General features: G+C 39.8%; 1 protein-coding gene across 10 annotated transcripts in view; it reads right to left on the minus strand.

Moving 5' to 3' along the window:
- Positions 1-4567: 4567 nt before the first annotated feature.
- Positions 4568-19093, minus strand: part of MECOM (MDS1 and EVI1 complex locus) — a 750632-nt gene continuing 736106 nt past the window's right edge. For 9 of the 10 annotated variants that reach the window (XM_060171922.1, XM_060171927.1, XM_007522952.3 and 6 more), the window contains 3 exons: positions 15012-15248; positions 13686-13869; positions 4568-7650 (listed from right to left, as the gene is read on the minus strand). In XM_060171922.1, coding sequence (XP_060027905.1) covers positions 7516-7650; positions 13686-13869; positions 15012-15248 — 556 coding nt within the window. In that variant the 3' untranslated portion in view covers positions 4568-7515. The remainder of the gene's footprint in view (positions 7651-13685; positions 13870-15011; positions 15249-19093) is intronic. The other variant, XM_060171924.1, reaches the window with a different exon arrangement.

The raw sequence follows: 19093 nt of genomic DNA on the forward strand, positions 1-19093 counted from the left end.
GGAAAGATCTCATCAGATTATTGGAGTTGAGAGGTTGACATATCAGATTTGGTATCTCTGGATACAATCAGAAGTGAAGAGGTAGTGGTGGCATAACATGGCATGGTGGCACTGGTTGTATTGATTTACTTGAAATCAGGAGATGCAGTATAACAGGGTAGAGGATCAAGAGAAGAAGTATTAGAAAAAACACTGTATATAAGTGGCCAAGAGACATACTGGCAAATACATATTGAATAAAGGACAAATATTGTCCCTGTGACAACTTTTATTAGAATCATCAAACAAGTAAATGCAGTAAAACTTAAGGCTAGCTAGACCATACTAAAACCCTAGGTGTATTTCTTTCCTCACTTGAGGCCACACCCCATAAACCTAAGACCAGTTTGGATATAAGTGACACAAGGCTCCAAAGTCCCATGTTCAATCCCCCATACCTCCAGAAATCAGAGATGAGCAGCAGTGCTCTGGTAGTAAACAAACAAACAAAAAGTGAGGTCAAGGGTTTATGTGGAAGGACAGCAGTCCTTGACTTCCCTCAGCTTTCCTAGTCCCTGAGTGAGGTTTCTCATCAAGGTCTGGGGTCCACTGGTATGGATTTCTCTTACTAGCACACAACATTTTCTTTGTATATTCTGGTTCCCAGTTATGTTATTTCACTGCTCCTGGTCAACTTTTCAACCAGTTTGGATACAAGTGCTTTTAACAACTAGGAGAAAGTCTAAACTCCTTACATAAAAGCTGGATAAGGGCAAGAGACTGGCTCACTTAATGATGGCCTTTTTTTTGGTTAATACCAGGCCACTCCATCATCTGGGGCCTTACTCATGGAATACTATGGGCTGAGACCTCTAGTAGATCTCTATCTCCATCATCACTGGTCACTTCTATCAGGAATGTCATGTTAGACCCTCTTGTGAGTCTCTATAGAACCTTGCTCACACTGGTAAGGACTGCTCCACTTACTAAAGAGAGATTGGGTTGTTCTACTCTGCCACTCAAGTAGGACTGGTCCTGAAATGAGTGCAGCCTAGAATGTTCCCAGCTGGGATCATGACTCAGAGATCAGATTGACAGGGTTTCAGAGGTTACACATGTTCCTGTGCTAAATATGAATAGTTAAGGGCCCTGGGTCAGATTGATGGGGTAGACAGTTAATTGTAGTTATATACTTCAAGTTTGGGAGCTACTCTCTGTCCTAATCCAGCTTTATAGTTCCATTCTCATATCTGACACCATCTGACAATATTTTTAGTTCACCTGAATGTTATTCATAAAGCTTAGACAAAAATGTCTAGTCATAAGGCCCCAGGAACATACCTAAAATAGACTTCCTAGCTTCTTTCTACCCCAGGACCGCTAATCTCATCTGCTATATTCCTACTTTTTGGTTCCTTTTTATTAAACACTTTGCCCTGCTTTATATCTTACTGCCTTTCAGCCACCAAGTTGCAGATGCTAACTAGGATTCATCCTGACCTCTCTGGGCAGACAACCTCATCAGTGAGTTCTGGACCCTCACCTACCTAGAGAGCTACCCCACTAGGGAAAGATAGAAACGGGCTGGGGATATGGATCAACCTGCCAACACACACGTCCAGTAGAAAAGCAACTAGAGAAGTCAGAACTCCTACCTTCTGTACCCCATAATGAATTTTGGTCCATATTCCCAGAGGAGAAGAAATGTTAGGCAAAGAAGACCAGAGGATTCTGAACTCCAATTCCATCAGGACCAGAGAGAAAAGACGAAACAAGGACGTTCAGAAATAGTAATAGGTGTAGGTGTGACTTAGAAATGAATTTTCAGTTATTGTATTGAGTAGGTCTAATTCTGCACGTACTTTCATGCTATAGCTTTGGTGTCCCTTGAGGTTACCAAAATTTGTGTCCCTTCCTCTAACTGTTGCTACTTTTCCTGTTATGCAGAAAGTATGGTCATATTCAGAATGTTCCTTTTTTATTGTTCTAGTTTTTTTTAAATTTTTTATTTACTTTCTCTTTTGTTGCCCTGGTTGATTTTTTTATTGTTGTTGTAGTTATTGTTGTGGTTATTGATGTTGTCATTGTTAGGACAGAGAGAAATGGAAGGAGGAGGGAAAGACAGAGAGGGGGAGAGAAAGATAGACACCTGCAGACCTGCTTCACTGCCTGTGAAGCAACTCCCCTGCAGGTGGGGAGCCAGGGGCTTGAACTGGGATCCTTAAGCTGGTCCTTGCGCTTCATGCCATGTGTGCTTAACTCGCTGCACAACTGCCTGACTCCCCAGAATGTTCCTTTTTTGAGGCCTTTACTTGAACCTGGCACAAGGTGTCTGAGGCTCTTGGTTATACTGATCTGAGGAAGCAGATATCCCCTGAATATTCAGCCAGTAAGTTACCAGCCAGATAACCTTTTAAATTCTCTGAGCTCCAATAACCTCATTTGTGAAGCAGAAATACTGCTGTGGTATACACTTTCCCAGTGCAATAGCGACATAACAGACTATTTAAAAATAGGTAGCTCATCTGATTTATTCTCAGTAGAAATAAAATTGGGTAATCATTGTTACCTGAAAATAAACTTGACTGCTCTTTACATTTAAATGTTCTTAATTTGTATAAATATTTGTTTTATTACATATGAGAGAGATAGGAGGATGAAGAAGAGAAGGAGGAGTAGAAGAAGAAGGGGAGAAAGAGAGAAAGAGGAGAGTAGGAGAAGTAGGAGAAGGAAGACGAAAGAAGTAGAAGAGGAGAAGGAAAAGAAGAGGAAAAAATTGACAAAGCATCATTCCAGTACAAGTGGCATTAGGGATCTGACCATGCACCTTGGTCATGTAATTCCAATGTTCTACAAGCTGAATTATCTCCCTAGGTACATCCTTGAATATTATGAGAGCTCTCAATCATGATACATCTGCCTCAACTTTTCAAATGACGAAGGTTTCTGTATTTTTCTAAAGATGCAAAGTTGTTCAAGAAATATCTCTTACATGTTACTTTGTGTTTCCCATTCCTTCCCTTGTTTCTTAAGTTCTATGAGTGAGATCATCTTTCTCCTTTTGGCTAATCTCACTTAACAAGATTCTCTCAAGCTCCATCTAAGATGAGGTAGATATGACTTCATAATATTTAACAGCTGATTAGTATTCCATTGTGTATATAGACCACAACTTTCTCAGCCACTTGTCTATTGTTGGACATCTGGGTTTCTTCCAAGTTTAAGCAATTATAAATTGTGTTAGGGACTGGGTAATGGTACACCTGGTTGAGTGCACCCCACCAAAAAGTGATAAAAAAAATTCACATTGCCTCCCCCCCAAAAAAATTAATTTCCATTGCCATTTGGTGTAGAACAGAGTTTTATGATATTCTAAAAGTTGCTCTTAGCATGGTGTTTGTGTGTCTGTATGAAACTACACATATATTCTATTTTCTTAGAACCATAAAAAGCTACAAAATTCTTTGCATAGGAATTGTTATCAAATGTATAAAAAATAATCAAAAGACACTTTTAGGCATTCACACAAATCCAGTGCAGTAGTATGGAACATAAATACTACCACTCTGGTTTCCCAGATGAAACTTAGGGAAGAATGTGACACTTGAGGTCAGTAAAATGATGGAGCTGGAAGTCAAATAAACCCAGACTTTCATCTTGCAAATACAGTAGCAAGATGCTGGCTAGAAGAATGGGGGTAGGGGCAGGGGGGAGCAGAAATGAAAGGGTTTGGCATCTTTTGGAATTTTGAGGGACTGAATATTAGCAAACAACTGAACTGTTGTGTTCAGATAAATCTAACAAGAATCCAGGCCCACTGGCAGTATTTGAATTGATTCAAAATTGATAGGTCTATTCTTGAAAACAAAGAATGCCAGCAATGCTGCAGATAGTAACATTCTCAGGTCATGCCATTCTTAAGTTCCAAGTAGGAGATTCTTCTTTAAAGATCAGTCTTAGAGCTTCATATATTTTGTGACTGTTCTTTTCTGGTGCGTGAATTATTACTGTTTTGTTTTGATCAGTATTTTGCAGTTGTGGAAGTAGTTCAGGGGACAAAGTCTATGCCTTGCAGGTGTGAGCTTCTTGGTTTAATCCTCAGCTCCCTATATGATGAAAAGTGCTCTGGTTTCTCTATAACCACCTCCCCCTCCTCACTCTTAGAAATAGTGTGTTCTTGTGGTCCAGGAGGTGGCGCAGTGGCTAAGGCACTAGACTCTCAAGCATGAGGTCCTGAGTTCAATCCCTGGCAGCACATGTACCAGAGTGATGTCTGGTTCTTTCTCTCTCTCCCCTATCTTTCTCATAAATAAATAAAATCTTTAAAAAAAAAAAGAAAGAAATAGTGTGTTCTTTTGTCAAGCGGTGCAGCCTAGTTTCAAGTCCAGTTCCCGCCTCACTGAAGGAAGTTTCAGCATTGCAGTTTCTCTCACTTTCTCCCTCAACCTCTGTCTTAAATAAATCAATGATAAATACATTTAGAACCCACATACTCAATTCCAATTCAAAGTATATGAAGAGACTGTGTATCTGGTACTATTAAGAATGAATAATAGTAATAAAAACCCAAGGAATAAACATGAAACTATTTCTGCATGTCATATTTATTCTTCAGGCCCTGTTAAGTCCTTTACAATTGACCAAAATTGGGATAACCATATTCTAGAACAACAGATTTTATATCCAAAGAGCAAAAGATACAGCCATCATTTCTACCACACTAGAGGATTTATCAAGATATTGTATTCTTAGCAACAAAGTGTATAGACCTAGAGGGGGTTAGGGCTAATGCTGTGAGTAAAGAAGCCGAACAACTACTGGATGGCTTCCCTTCAATTCTCTGGATTTGGGATCCAGAGAATTGAAACGCATGAACTTACAAAAAAAAAAGGAAAAAGAATAAAAATAGGTGGTCAAACTCTTCCTAAGCCTTTTTAAGAATTACCAAGTTTATGGTGGAGGGGCACAGAACTTTGGTCATGGGTGTGGTGTGGCATGATACCCTTGTAATCATATAATCTTGCAAACCATTATAAAATAACTAGAAAATTACAAAAAAAAAATTTAAAGCCTCATGGGATATGGGGAAAAATCTATGATTATTTTGAAGAAGAATTCGGAGCAAGGTATAGATTTTTTTTTCAAACCACATATCAAGAAAGGACACTCAAAACTTGTTTTACACCCAATATCTATACTCATTTTAACTGAAAAAGTGATATTTTCGTGTCCAAAGATATACAAGAAACCCAGGAAAGTAGTTTTTTTTTTCCTTTTTCTTTTCCTTCTGAATCAGTTATCACTATTTGTGTATGTAACTGAAAGAAAATTAAGAAATAATTCACTTCTTGGCAGGGAGTATATGATGTGAATAGAGGGGCAGCAATGGTGGCACATTGAGGAGAGCACAAGGGCTCAAGCCTCTGATCCCCATGGGGGGAGGCATGGTGCTTCAGGAGTGGTGAAGCAGTGTAGCAGGTGTATTTCTGTTTCTCTTTCCCTATTTCTCTCATACTCTATCATAAATGAAGAAAGAAAAAAAAGGCTTCCAGGGTTGGTAGAGCCATCATGCAGGCACTAAGCCCCAGAAATAACCTGGGTGGTAAAAAAAAAAAAAAAAAAGGAAGAAAGAAAAGAAAAGAAAAGAAAAGAAAAGAAAAGAAAAGAAAAGAAAAGAAAAGAAAAAAAGAGAGAATAGCTGTAGGTCACTTTCTATCCTTCCTACAATGCGAATTGCCAACGTGGAGCATGGAGAGACACCAGGGCACAGCAGAGTGGGCCCTGACTTTACATCACAGCGAGGAAGTTCAGAGCAATGAAGGAGAGATGCTCCAGCTTCCCATGGGTCAAAGGCTATGCCAGTGGCATCTCTATAAAACACAAACGTGTCCTACACATCCATCAAGACATTAAGGCCTCCAGACAGCCTATCTTTATTATCAATGGCTCCAAAGGGGAAACAAAAATGGCATGAGAAGGAAAAATACCACACACTGAAAAAAAAATCACTTTTTTTTTTTTTGGTAAGTCTTTATTTTTAGTTGTTCCTCCCATAGTAATGCACTGAAAGGCATAACAGTTTATATTGTACAAAGCATTTGAAGAAAGTACCTCAACTTGCCGATTATTTCAAAATGAGATTACAAAAGACAAAAACAAGAAAAAAATAATAAAGAAAAGAAAAAGAAAAACAAATCTGGTGCCCCAATAAAAGGCCAAGTAAATGAAATACAGTCTGTTGTTTACTTCTCTCTCTCTCTCTCTCTCTCTCTCTCTCTTCCACACTCTCTCTCTTTTTAAACATAATGTCTGGAACACTTCATTTTACAAATAGGATTAACATGAACATAACATCGCACAAGCTTGCAGACAAGCAGTGTAAAATATGGGGTACAGTTTTTAATCAGAATCATGCTTCCATGAAAGAAATTATAATCGTTTATACAGTCGAATCGATTTCAGTATTATGGGAAAAAAAACTAAGTTGCACCTATTCATATTTATCTCCTTAAGATGGAAAACAAAATAAAACAAAACAACAACAACAAAAAAGGAATGTTAAGAAAAGCCAAAGGTTGTCTGGCACAACCCACACAGGTTGGTCACCTTGGTCCTTGCGATTCAGAGAAGGATGTGCCCGAGACAGAAGGTAGTGGCTGCCTGGAACAGTGCTCTTTTCCATCAACAAACAATAGCCTGCCAACAAATAAATACATGATACACGCAACACAAAAAAAGAAGAAACAGTGACATGATTGTCTAAAATGAAGATGTTATTACAAGGATTTGGCAAATGTTGCATTAGTGTAGTGGCTTAGCAGTCCTGATGATGAAAAAAAAGTCACTTCACTGACTGGACCTCTTTGAACATCCATAGTTTACAATATTCACATACCCTCATCCCCCTAGTTTTAAACAAATGGACTTAAAGAAGGCAAAGATTACAGGGTGGGGGAGAAGAGGGCAATAAGTACTCCCTGTTATCAGTTTCTAGAATTACTGAGTGTGCATTTCATCCAACTATTTCCATCTCCAAAAGGTTAAATTACATAAAACGTTAACAAAGACAAAAGAAAGAAATCTGTAATCCAAAGCAACTGTTCCCAAATCAACGTAACAAGTGATCTTTTACAAAAAGAAGAGTTTGCTTCCTACGGAGTGTTGGTTCATAGTAATGCTGACATCTCTCACCCCCTCATTCACCACCCAGAGGGTCTCCCCCCCCCAGGTAAAAAGGACAGGCACTGTCTGTCCAGCAAGTTCTCCCCATTCTTTGAGTCATTCTTAAGTCGCCTTGATTCTCTAGAAGTCAGCAGCTGCCTTTGCTGTGCAAAACAAAATATTCGAGAATAAATAGTTTCTTTTTTCTTTTTTTTTTTTTTCTCCATCATTCAGTTTAAGGTCACCAGACTTTGGATGAGTGACCCTTCAGGTTTCTAAGGCATTCTGCTCAGCAGTCTTTTTTCAACAGTCCTCTGTGGAGAGCCATGCTATGCGTGGACTTGGTCCCACGCCGGCTGGTCAGCCTTGGCCATGTCATACGTGGCTTATGGACTGGATGGCACCAGACTCTGCCGCTGCCCTGGCCATGCTGTGCCACACATTGGCAGAGCCATGGGACGCGGAGTGGAGGGACTCTTTGTCGGACAGCGACAACATCATAGCATATGCCTGTGGTCAAAGACAAGAAAGATTCACTTAGTGGCCCTTGACACAATTGTCACGTTATTTTTAAACTTACAAAATGTATCTTAATGTAACTGACTTAATACTGGTTATTAAATTTGAGGACTGTAAATTCACACCTCTACCTTTATAGAACGTCACTTCACCCACCACCAGAGTCTCGGGGGTGGTGAGAATTTGTTCTGATACCCACTTATATGCAGGTGAGGGCATCCTTAAGCAAAGTCAATGATAACATCACTCTTAAGTGGAGGGATATTCTTGGTGAGCATGAAGGGAATCCTTCATGGATATGTTGGGAACATGTGGGGCAATTTTATTATTATTATTACTATTATTAATTTGCCACCAGAGTTATCACTGGAGCTCTGTGACTGTACAACTCCATGTTTCCAGTGGTCATTCCCCCCTCCTTTGGTAGAGAAAGAGAGGAGGAGAGAGAGAGAGACAGAGAGAAAGAAAGATACCTCTAGTTCCCCACACTTCACCTTCTGCAAGTAGGTAGTAGGGGCTTGAACCTGGGTCCTTGCACATGGTAATGTATATGGTCTACTAGGTTAAGCCACCAGCTCGCCCCAATTTTTAATGATTTGGTAGGGCTATCAGGGCTGCATACAGAATATTTTTATGATCCTACCTCAAATGTATATATGCCTCCACTGAGAACATGAATCAGCCCCTTGCCCAACTATGAATAGTCATCTATACAATCTTCATGCAAATATACAACTTGCAAAGGAAAAAAAAAACACTGTCTAATTAGAACTGACAAAACCAATGTGAATCAGGTATGAGCCTGACCTGACCTGGATGTTCAATCAGAGCAGACAGTCTGACTCCTGTACTTCCTGAGAATGCAGAAGGTGATGTAAGTTGCCCAAAGTCACCAAACTAGACTGTGGGAAAAATATAACTGAAACTTATTTCTACTCCCCTTTCAATCCAAAGTCATTTCTCCAGTCCCCATTCACATTTTAATATTCAATATGAATGCCCAAAGACCCAAGAAGGCAAGGCATATCAAGGACTCCCAAACACAAGACCCAACAACATTCAGCCACACCTGGGCCCCAGTATCTGCTCAGCAAAAGATGTTCCCCAGAAGTGCTCCCTGAGTGAGCTCTCCTCCCCTAACATCACGTCCAATTCTCCAATGATTGTTCAGAGAAGCCCCTGTTGGGCTGCCAAGTAAAGTATTCAAATGAAATATCTGGGCTTGACTTGCGAGTGAACTTTTCATTGTGGATTTGCTATTGTTGGTCTCATCCACTGCTAAACTTGCTTGTCAAAAGGCTGCTGAAGTGGAATCATTCAAGTCCTGCCAAAGACATTCCACTGTCTGTAAACAAAGGGAAAATGCCTCTGTTGTGAAGCAGAATTTTGTCTCTGGGAGTCAGGCTGAGACATGTGGCCATTCTGTGGTTTCTTCTGTAATCATGGCATTCGGTTAGAAAATCTGCCCTTGCAGGCTGATTTTGATTTGCTGGGTCACTGCTCTCGATGTACACACTTGACTTGTGTGTATGCAGTTTGCTTTCGGAACCTCTACAAAATCCATCTCAGCATCCATTTCACAAGAATTTCCTAAGCGTCTACTCTACAACTCTATGCTAGGTGCCGGGCTCACTTATTCTTAGAGAATCAAGAATAAATAATGAAGTCTCCTTGCCCTTTGTGGGGAAGTGATCACTGAATGTAAACTATCTCATTTAATGCTATACCCACTGTTAGAGACAGAAATAAATTTGGGATATAGTGGGTTTTTTTGTTTGTTTGTTTGTTTATTTTTTCAAACAAATTCCATTCCAGTATTTGGAAAGATTAAAAAAAAAAAAAAGAATCTTAACTCCCAAACTACCTCTATTTGAGCAACTCTGTGATCTTGGGCAAATCTTTCCTTTTTTTCTTTTTGCTACTAGGGTTATCACTGAGAATCCATGCCTGTATGACTCTACTGCTTCCAACAGCCATCATTTTCTTTCTTTTTTCTCTCCTCAAGATAGAGGGTGAGAGACAGAGAAGAGAGAGAGAGAGAGAGAAAGGAGAGGCTCTGCAGTACCACTACACCATTCCTAAAGCTTCTCTCCTGTCGGAGCTCCTGTGAGGTTGGCCAGGGCTGAAACCCAGGTCCTCACACATAGTCATGTGTGCATTATACCAGGTAAGCCACCTGCCAGCCCCTGTGATTCAATCTTTCATGGCTGAGCTCCTCATGTAGAATCGGGATGGTGATGATGATGATAATAATTCATAATATTTGTCTCCAAAAGCTGTGAAGGAACCGGTCTCAGGCACTAATATACATGAAATGCCTACCTCACCATGTCTATTACGGCTAGTATCTATTAACATGGAATTATTATTTTTTTTAGCATAGAGTCTTTCAGAGATTGCATACAGAGGGCAATCATTGCTGTGTGGGTTTAACAGTTATTTGCGATTAACACACTATAACAAGTACACAGGATTTGATTAAGGCATCGGAATTTATAAAAATTCTATAAAATGGCAAATATATAATACCTGTGTTTAGGTCACTAAATGAAATAATCATTTTTCATGCACAAATGGCAGTACCTGTCCTATGACTGAAATTCAGTTAATAACTGAAATAAAAGTTGAAGAGTTTCATGAAATACCATTTGCAAAAAAAAAAATCTAACCCAAACATAAATATGATGTCATCACAAAAATATGAATTGCAAAATTCTAGTATTTCTTTCAATTTTTATATAATTTAAGTATTTGTTGTTGTTATAAGGATTATAACTTGGGCTTCTGTAGTAGTAGGACCTCGCTGCTCTGGGAAGCCATTATTATTTTTTTTATAAAGGTGAGAGATAGATAGATGGAAAGAGAGACAGAGAGAAGGGGCCAGGTGGAGGCACACCTGGTTGAGCGCATGTGTTACAATGTGTAAGGACCCAGGTATAAGTCCCTGGTCCCAGTCCCCACCTGCAGGGGGAAAGCTTTGCAAATGATGAAGCAGTGTTGCAGGTGTCTTTCTCTCTCTCTCCCTCTCTATCATCCCCTTCCCTCACAATTTATGGCTGTCTCTATCCAATAAATAAAGATAATTTAAAAAGAGAGGCAGAGACAGAGAAGAGACACCAGCATGCTCCACTACCAGTACTCCTGAAGCTTCCCTCTGCAAGTAGAGACTTGAACCCAGGTCTTCTAGCATGATAGTGTGTGTGTGTGTGTGTGTGTGTGTGTGTGTGTGTGTTCATTCTACTAGGTGTGCCACCACCAGACCCAGTGCTAGCATTTATTTTGCAGATAACTTGGCAAGAATTTAAATAAAAATATTTGTACTGAAACATGTCAAATCTATCATGTCCAAATTCTCAGGTGATTCTGCTTTTTCTCATCTAAACAGGAATTTTTAGGTATTGAGCCATAATGCAAAATGGTTTCGTGGAATCATGAACTTTTAAAAGTGTAATAAAAGCTGACTTTCTCAGTATATGATCGACTAGAAAATGAAACCAAGGATCAACGGAAAGTGGGACCAGGTGATAGCTCAGCTGGTAGATGGCATGCTATATACTATGTGCAGGGATCTGGACTCGAGCCAGGGATCATCAAGGGAGCGCATTGCAAAGGGGAAGCTTCACCAGTAGTGGAGCAGTTTTCTTTCCACTTGTCCCCTTCCCCCCCCTTCCTCTCCATTTCCCTCTGGCTTGTCTTCTGTGTGGAAAAAGAAGTCCACCTTCCAGAAGTGATAGAATTTGCACAGGCATGAAGCCTCAACAAAATCCAAGTGGCAGGAAAAAAAAAAAGCTCACCTCTCTCTTACTATCATCTCTAAATGAAAATGAAAAGTGTAGTCTTCTTTAAAAAAAAATAAGTCTGTTTTTTTTCAATTTTTATTTATTATTGCATAGAGACAGAGCGAAACTGAGAGAGGCGGGAGTTAGAGAGAGGAACAAGAGACCGAGAGACACCTGCAGCCCGGCTTCACCACTTGTGAAACTTTCCCCTTGCAGGTGGGGACCAGAGGCTTGAACCTGGGTTCTTGCACATTGTAATATGTGCGCTTAACCAGGTACACCACCTCCTGGCCCCAAAATTGAAGTCTTTATACAAACTTTTAATATTAGAAATAGAAAAAATTATTTTGAATAAAATAATTATTCAAATAATTGAATGAGAGATTAAGACTTTTAATTTATGCACCTTGGTTCCTATCTGTTTAACCCAAATTAAATAATAGTTTCTGAACTCAAAAAGAAAATATTATTACATTGGCATAATGCTTTCTCCACTTCAGTTGAGTTGCTGTTAAGATTAGCCTTCACAGGGGAGTCAGGCGGTAGTGCAGTGGGTTAAGCACAGGTGGCATAAACTCAAGGACAGGTGTAAGGATCCCGGTTCCAGCCCTGGCTCCCCACCTGCAGGGGTGTCACTTCACAGGTGGTGAAGCAGATATGTAGGTGTCTATCTTTCTTTCCCCCTTTCTGTCTTTCCTTCCTCTATCCCCTGTCTCTCCCCCCCTTTCTCTCTGTCCTAACAACAATGACATGAATAACAATAATAACTACAACAATTAAAAAAAATTAGCCTTCATATATGTTTAAAAGGAACCCATTCCCCAAAATACAAGCCAAAAAATAAGATCATGTACAAAAATGGGTTAATACATCAAACTATTAGACCACAATGACCAATAAATATGTTCATATCAAGAGGTTTCTTTTTTCAGTTGACTGGACAGAAAAAAGATTTTCCCCTACTTTGTGATAAAAGAATGGAGTAGCTTTAACAGGTAGTTAGGCAGCCTGCAAACTAGCTCAGACACAGCTGCTTTGTCATGCCTGTGACCCAGGTTCAAACCCGGGCTTTACCACACTGGAAAACAATTCTGGTGCTAGGCTTCCTTTCCCTCTCTTCATCTCTAGTTCTGTCTCTGTCTGGAAAAGACAGTGTGAAGTAGTGGAGTGCTGGACATGACAAAACAGGTAGGTATTCATGGATGCTTAATGGGTTTACTTTATTTATTACAATGCTGATTGAATACTTAGAACCCAACCAAGTTGCCACCATTCATTCATTCATTCATTCATTCATCATTCAATAAATAGGTATCAGTGAGATTTATTTCAATTCCTGCCATTAAATTGTGACAGATTTGCGGCAACTGGTTTGTTTGCTGGTCCTTGATTTCTTCCCATATTTTAAATAATTATATGATTTCTTACTTAACTCTATATAGTAGAGACAGAAAAGACAACTCAATTTTACAAAATTCATCTATTCATATTCTCTCTTTTTCTCTCTCTCTCTTCTTCTCCTTCTCCCTCTCCCTCTCCCTCTCTCTTCCATCATGTATCTGGGTCTCATACATACAATTCCACCACCCTGGACCATTTTCTCATTCAGAAAGAGATGAAAGAGACAATGAAAAAATCAGGGAGAGACACCACAGCATTTAAGTTGCCTCCATAGCACTGCACCTTCTATGTGGTGCTGGGGCTCACATCTGGGTCAGCAAAGGGCAAGCCAGCAAGGCAGGCACCCCACTGGTGAGCTATCTCTCCAATCCCACTTTCCAAAATTCTTTGTTGGAGGGTAGGGTATACCACGGTTATTGCTGGGGCCCAGTATCTTCACCATCATGATACCACTCATTTTTTCTCTTCCTCCCACCCTCCCACCCTCCCTCCCTCCTTTCCTTTCTTTTTGACAGAACATAGAGAAACTGAGAAGTGAGGGAGAGACACCTGTTACACTGCTCTATGGCTCATGAAACTTCCCCCCTGCAGGTGGGCTCCAGAGGCTTGAACCTGAGTCCTTACATCATACTGCCCAGCCTCAGGCTGTAGCCATATTAACTGTGGTAATTAGTTAATTAGTTGGGATTCAGGCACAAACAAAGTGAAGATACAAATGGTTTCAGTAAAGCATCTGCAGATGCTGGGCTACTGCAAAGACAGGGCATCAGCTTTTCAGTCAGCAAAGGAGGTGTCCATTTTCATGCACAGTGTCCCCATGATGCTGTATCTCAGGAAAAGATGTACCTGTGATTTGGACTTTCTGTGTAACGGCTGTTTAAGCTCCTCCGGCACATGGGAAGTACTAAAAGAAGACAGCTCAGCTTCAGAATATTGATTATCTTCCATTTTCCTCATTTTGAGGCTATCTGTGAAGTGCCTGATATGATCTAAAGCAGAAAGTCCAGTTTTATATTCTTCCTCGTCATACCTAAAAAAATGAACCAATGGGAAAGCACAGAAGTTGGTGTTGTTGGTTTTTGTCTTTAATCCTTCTTTTCAGTTTGCCATCCAACCCAATTACTTGTCACTTGAATTTATACAGCTATCAAAGGCCATGCTGCATTTGGAGTGTAAAGTTGTATGTATCAATTATTAGGTGGTTGAAGTGTCTTCAACTGTTATATATTAAAACACTGTTTCTCTTGAGATTTTTTTTCATAACTGAACTCATGCATACAACTGAGAGATAAAGCACTGAATCAAAGAAATACCACACAGGAACATAGTGGAGGCAGGATTCATCTGTTTATAATTCGCATTCAAAGTCAGGAGGACATTTAATCACTGCTAACTATCTGTATGGAGATATAATACTCCCATCGATGTAAGTATTTGGCTAATTTCTCCATTTAAAATTCTATTATCTGGGGGCCGGGCAGTGACACATCCAATTAAGCATACATATCACTGTGTGCAAGGACCAGGGTTTGAATCCCTGCTCCCCACCTGCATGAGGAATGATTCACAGACAGTGAAGCAAGTCTGCAGATGTCTTATCTTTCTCTCTCCCTTTCTATCTACCCCTCCATTCTCAATTTCTCTCTGTACTGTCAAATAAAATAGAAAGAAAAAAAATGGAAAAAATGAACACCAAGAATTGTAGTGCCAGCACTGAAACCCAGCAACAACCCTGGTGGTAATTAAAAAAAAAAAAAAAAAGAAAGAAAAGAAAAGAAATCTATCATCTATACAGCTTACATCCTTATAAGACAAATTAAATTCATCTTAATACATAACTAAGAAAAAACACCACTATTCTTGAATCAGCTAGTACTTAAATCTCTGTTTTTCTCAGTATTTGAGAGGTAAGGAAAATGACTGACTGTGATCTGTGAAAAGTGCTCCTACCCACCCTGGGCTAATGACAAATGCCACAGCTGCTGAGGGTTGTGCTGATGGCCACCAGACTTTCATTTATTCAGAGGGGATCCACAGTCTGCCCTGCTAGCTGGAATATATGTTTATGGTGTATTACTGGAAACTGTTTCTCATCTGCAATGGTGCACTCAGGTCCAAGCAGAGCAGTAGTTACTGTGGCGGCCATATTGGCCACACTGAGAAAGCACTCACCTCACCGGGGACGCCTTGCAACTCATCTCCAGGGCACTGGTCTCTTCATAGTCATCCTCAGCGTTCCCTTCCTCCAAGTTCCTTGCTACGGACTCCTGTCCTGGTTTGCCGGTGACATCATTGTCTTCATCCTCCTCGTCTAACAACACCTCATCTTCCGCTTCTTCATCATCCAGCACATCTGAATTTAGACTGGTCGCCAGAGACTTTTCATCCTTAAAGTGACTGCCATTCATTCTTTCCAGAAGCATAAAAGAAGAAAGTGATTCAGTGGAGGCGTCCATGTACTTATTTATTAATCTAATTAATTCATTTATTTTTAACCTTTTAATTTAACTTATTTATTACTGGATAGAGACAGGGTGAAATTGAGAGGGGAGGGGGTGATAGAGAGGGAGAAAGACAGAGAGAAACACCTGCAGCCCAGCTTCACCACTTGTGAAGCTTTCCCCCTGCAGGTGGGGACCAGGGTCTTGAACCCTTATCCTTGTGCAAAGTAATGTGTGTTTAACCAGGTGCACTACTGCCAGGCCTCAGTTTAATTACTTGTTTCTATATGGGGGCAGAAAGAAAGAGACAACTGAAGCTTCCTTCACTGTGGTGAGGGCTGGGCTGGAAGTGGCACAGCAGTGGCACTACCCAAGTGAGCTATGTTGGATTCCATGTTTAAATGTGCAGTTGGCTTTAACACTGCATTTCCCTACAAATGGTGTAGGTCTTTCATCACTTGGCAAGTTCACTTTTATTTGAAAACAAAAGTAGACATTAGTAACTCAGACTCAATAGATACCATGAGAGAATAATTTACCTTTATAATTCAGAACAATGAAAGAAAAAAATTGAGTAGTTATTTAGATTTTATTTTATGTATTTATTTTTGCCACCAGGGTTGCCACTGGGACTGGTGCCTTACAAGACAGACCAAATCCACTGTTACTAGTGGTCATTTTCTGTGCACTGTTATTATTATTGTTTTCAAACTTATTTTCATTTGGTTTTTATGTAGATTTTAAGTGAAACCTCTGGAAAAACCAGAAAAGACATCCCAGTCTCCTTGTCAGTCCCTAACCAGGTAAGTCATATTGTTATACACCAAACTGAAAGCACAAAACAGTTACTCTACTAATGTTATCTAATTACCATGCGTGGACCCACCATTGACAACAATAAATATCAGATGCCTGAGAGATCAACTCACCTACTTTGCCATAAGCATGACTTAGGTTGAAGCCCAAACCCCACTTCAGTGGGGAGAAGCTTCAGTAATATGGGGTTGATAACCACCACCGCCCGCCTCCTTCTCTCTCTCATTCTCTCTATATATACCTACCAATCTACCTACCTACCTAAAAATGATCCCCAACAGCCAAATTCTGATGATGACAATAATTAATTAATGAATCAAATTTATGGAAAACTCCACATCCCTGACCAACAGTGACAGAAATGTATGTGTGTGTGTGTGTGTGTGTGTGTGTGTGTGTGTATACCTAAAGTGATATGAGTTAAAAAAAATGTCAAGGACCACCCAACATTAGGCATTTCCATGTGATATCCAAAGGATAAACTATATAGACATCCTGCTTAAACCTGGAAATGACAGAGATCTCACTGATGTGTACTCTTATTTTCTTTGCTTTTATTGGGGAAGGGTTAATGGATTACAGTATAGTTCTTGATATGTACAGTTTCTCATCTCCATGTCATAGATATCTGCTGAACACGCTCACTTCAAATTTAGGCTATATGAATCATTTTCAAATTATCCTTGATGATCTAAATGTAAAAAAATATATCCTGCTACCCAAGATAACACCAGCAATAGGATGTAATCTAAAAATGCAACCCTACAAATATCTCTTGAAGCTTACTTAGCAAACATACCAGATATAACACTGCAAAAGAGAAACAGTATATTAAAAATGCATTTTAATGTTTGAGGTTGGCTTTTAAGGACATACTATGTCCTTACTTCAGGGCAGACTATGTGATTCAAAAGTTTAAGTATATGGAAGAGTGTAATTACACAGAAGCCCTAAAATATTACATTTGAGACCTCTATGAAAATAGAGGAAAAAATCTATGATTTAAAAAAATGTGTGTGTTTATTTTAATGAGACACATTTAGAAAGATAAACAGAGAACCAAATCTGAGACCTTTGGGATCTCAGGCACTAAAATCTGATGTCCTACTGCTGGGGCTTACAGTCATTCCAAATGGTTTGAACATCAGAACAGCTCCTCTTAAAGGTCAGGTAAGTTATGGAGTTCATCCAAGTTTCAGGAAGCTTGGTAGAGACCAAACCAGCACAGGAATCCAACTCTCCTTCTAAGGTAGTCACAATCTATGCATCTTACTGAATTCCTTTACCTTGGTACTTGTTCAGAAAACCCACCGACATGATTCAACTGTTGATACAGCAATATACAATGTTCACTTTTAAAATAACTCTATTTAGGTTATGACAGAGCAGGACATAGCTCAGTCCAATAACTTTCCCATAGGGGGAAAAAAGTCTAACTTAATATTCAGCTATTCCATGGTAAATAAGTAAATGGTGGGTGTGATGAATTGATACAGTAAAAATCCATATGACTGGAATAAAAAGGCAATATCATATCATCCGTGATTCAGCTTTATGGTCCTTTTTCCAACTATGACACCATCCCCCCAGATAATAGCTTGGGTCACCTTCACATTAGACGTCAGGCACAGGCAAAAACTAGTTGGGTCATGGGCCCCCTGGAATATACCTAAAATAGACCCACTAGCTTTTTCCAAAACACAGACCCCAAATCTTCATCCACAATATTTTTGTCTTTAGGTTCATGATTAGTCAACAATTTGCCCTGCTTTCTGTCTTAATTCTTTTTCAGCCACCAGGTTCCAGATGCTACCATGATTCCAACCTGACTTCCCTGGGCAGATGACCCCACCATGTGTCCTGGAACCCCACCTCCCTAGATCCCTGCCTCACTAGGGAAAGAGAGAGACAGATTGGAAGTATGGATCAGCCTACCAATGCCCATATTCAGGGGGGAAGCAATTACAGAAGCCAGACCGTCCACCTTCTGCACCTCATAATGACCCTGGGTCCATAATCCCAGAGGGTTAAAGAACAGGAAAGCTATCAGGGGAGGGGGTGGGATACAGAGTTCCGATAGTGGGAATTGTGTGGAATTGTACCCCTCTTATCCTATGGACTTGTCTTAAATATGGTCTTAAATAAAGACTTCAAAAGAAAAATCAGTATCATTCTTATTAAGGTTTCTGTAGAAAGAATCTCTTAACCTCTTTTATCAAGGAATGATGAGAACATGCTTTGCACAGACATAAATTGTTAGTTTCCATACAGACTGCCAACTTGCATGTAGGAGCTGAAATTGTTATTCAGAAACAAACAAAAAAATGGAAGAAAAAGTAAAAGAACAAAAGAGTACATGGATGAATACCAAGAGTAACAAAGCTGACATGATTACGAAAACCTATTTGTTAATTATGCTTTCAAATGTGGCAATTTATGGGGAATTAATTATTCAGCAAAAGTAGTCTGATAGGAGTCCTGGGGCGGGGGGAAGTTAGGTGACTCCCTTTTGTATTTCACTTCTGTTTCCTTGGACATGTTGAAGCCAGATGCTGCAGCTCTAAGGACTCACAAGCCTCCACGGAAAGACTTGGAGCTTTGAATCAGCATCTCAGAACCCAAAGGATAACATAGAGGTTGTGTTGAGTGTTCTTGGTTTCATGGAAATATCACTAGCCAACGGTAACACTATCTTTCACACTCTCCTTACTACTTTGTACCTTTGACCATTGGTCTCCAATCTCTGGCTGTTTCTCTCAATCCCAACTGAACAAAAGGAAAGATACAGCCAACTGTGTGAAGGTACAGTTCTCATCAAACTTCACTGAGGCTGGGAAGGGTCATGTAATATTGCATCATTTCTCCTATTCAATGCACTTACACACAAGTTGGAAGAAAACAGGTGGTTCCATATTTTTATGATATTTGGGGAAGTTCTGATTTGAAACTTGCCTAATTAATTGTCTTTAATTGCATCAAAAAAGAGGCACTAACCAA

The sequence above is a fragment of the Erinaceus europaeus genome, chromosome 14 (assembly GCF_950295315.1).
Source record: "Erinaceus europaeus chromosome 14, mEriEur2.1, whole genome shotgun sequence".
In the NCBI taxonomy this organism is placed as follows: Eukaryota; Metazoa; Chordata; class Mammalia; order Eulipotyphla; family Erinaceidae; genus Erinaceus; species Erinaceus europaeus.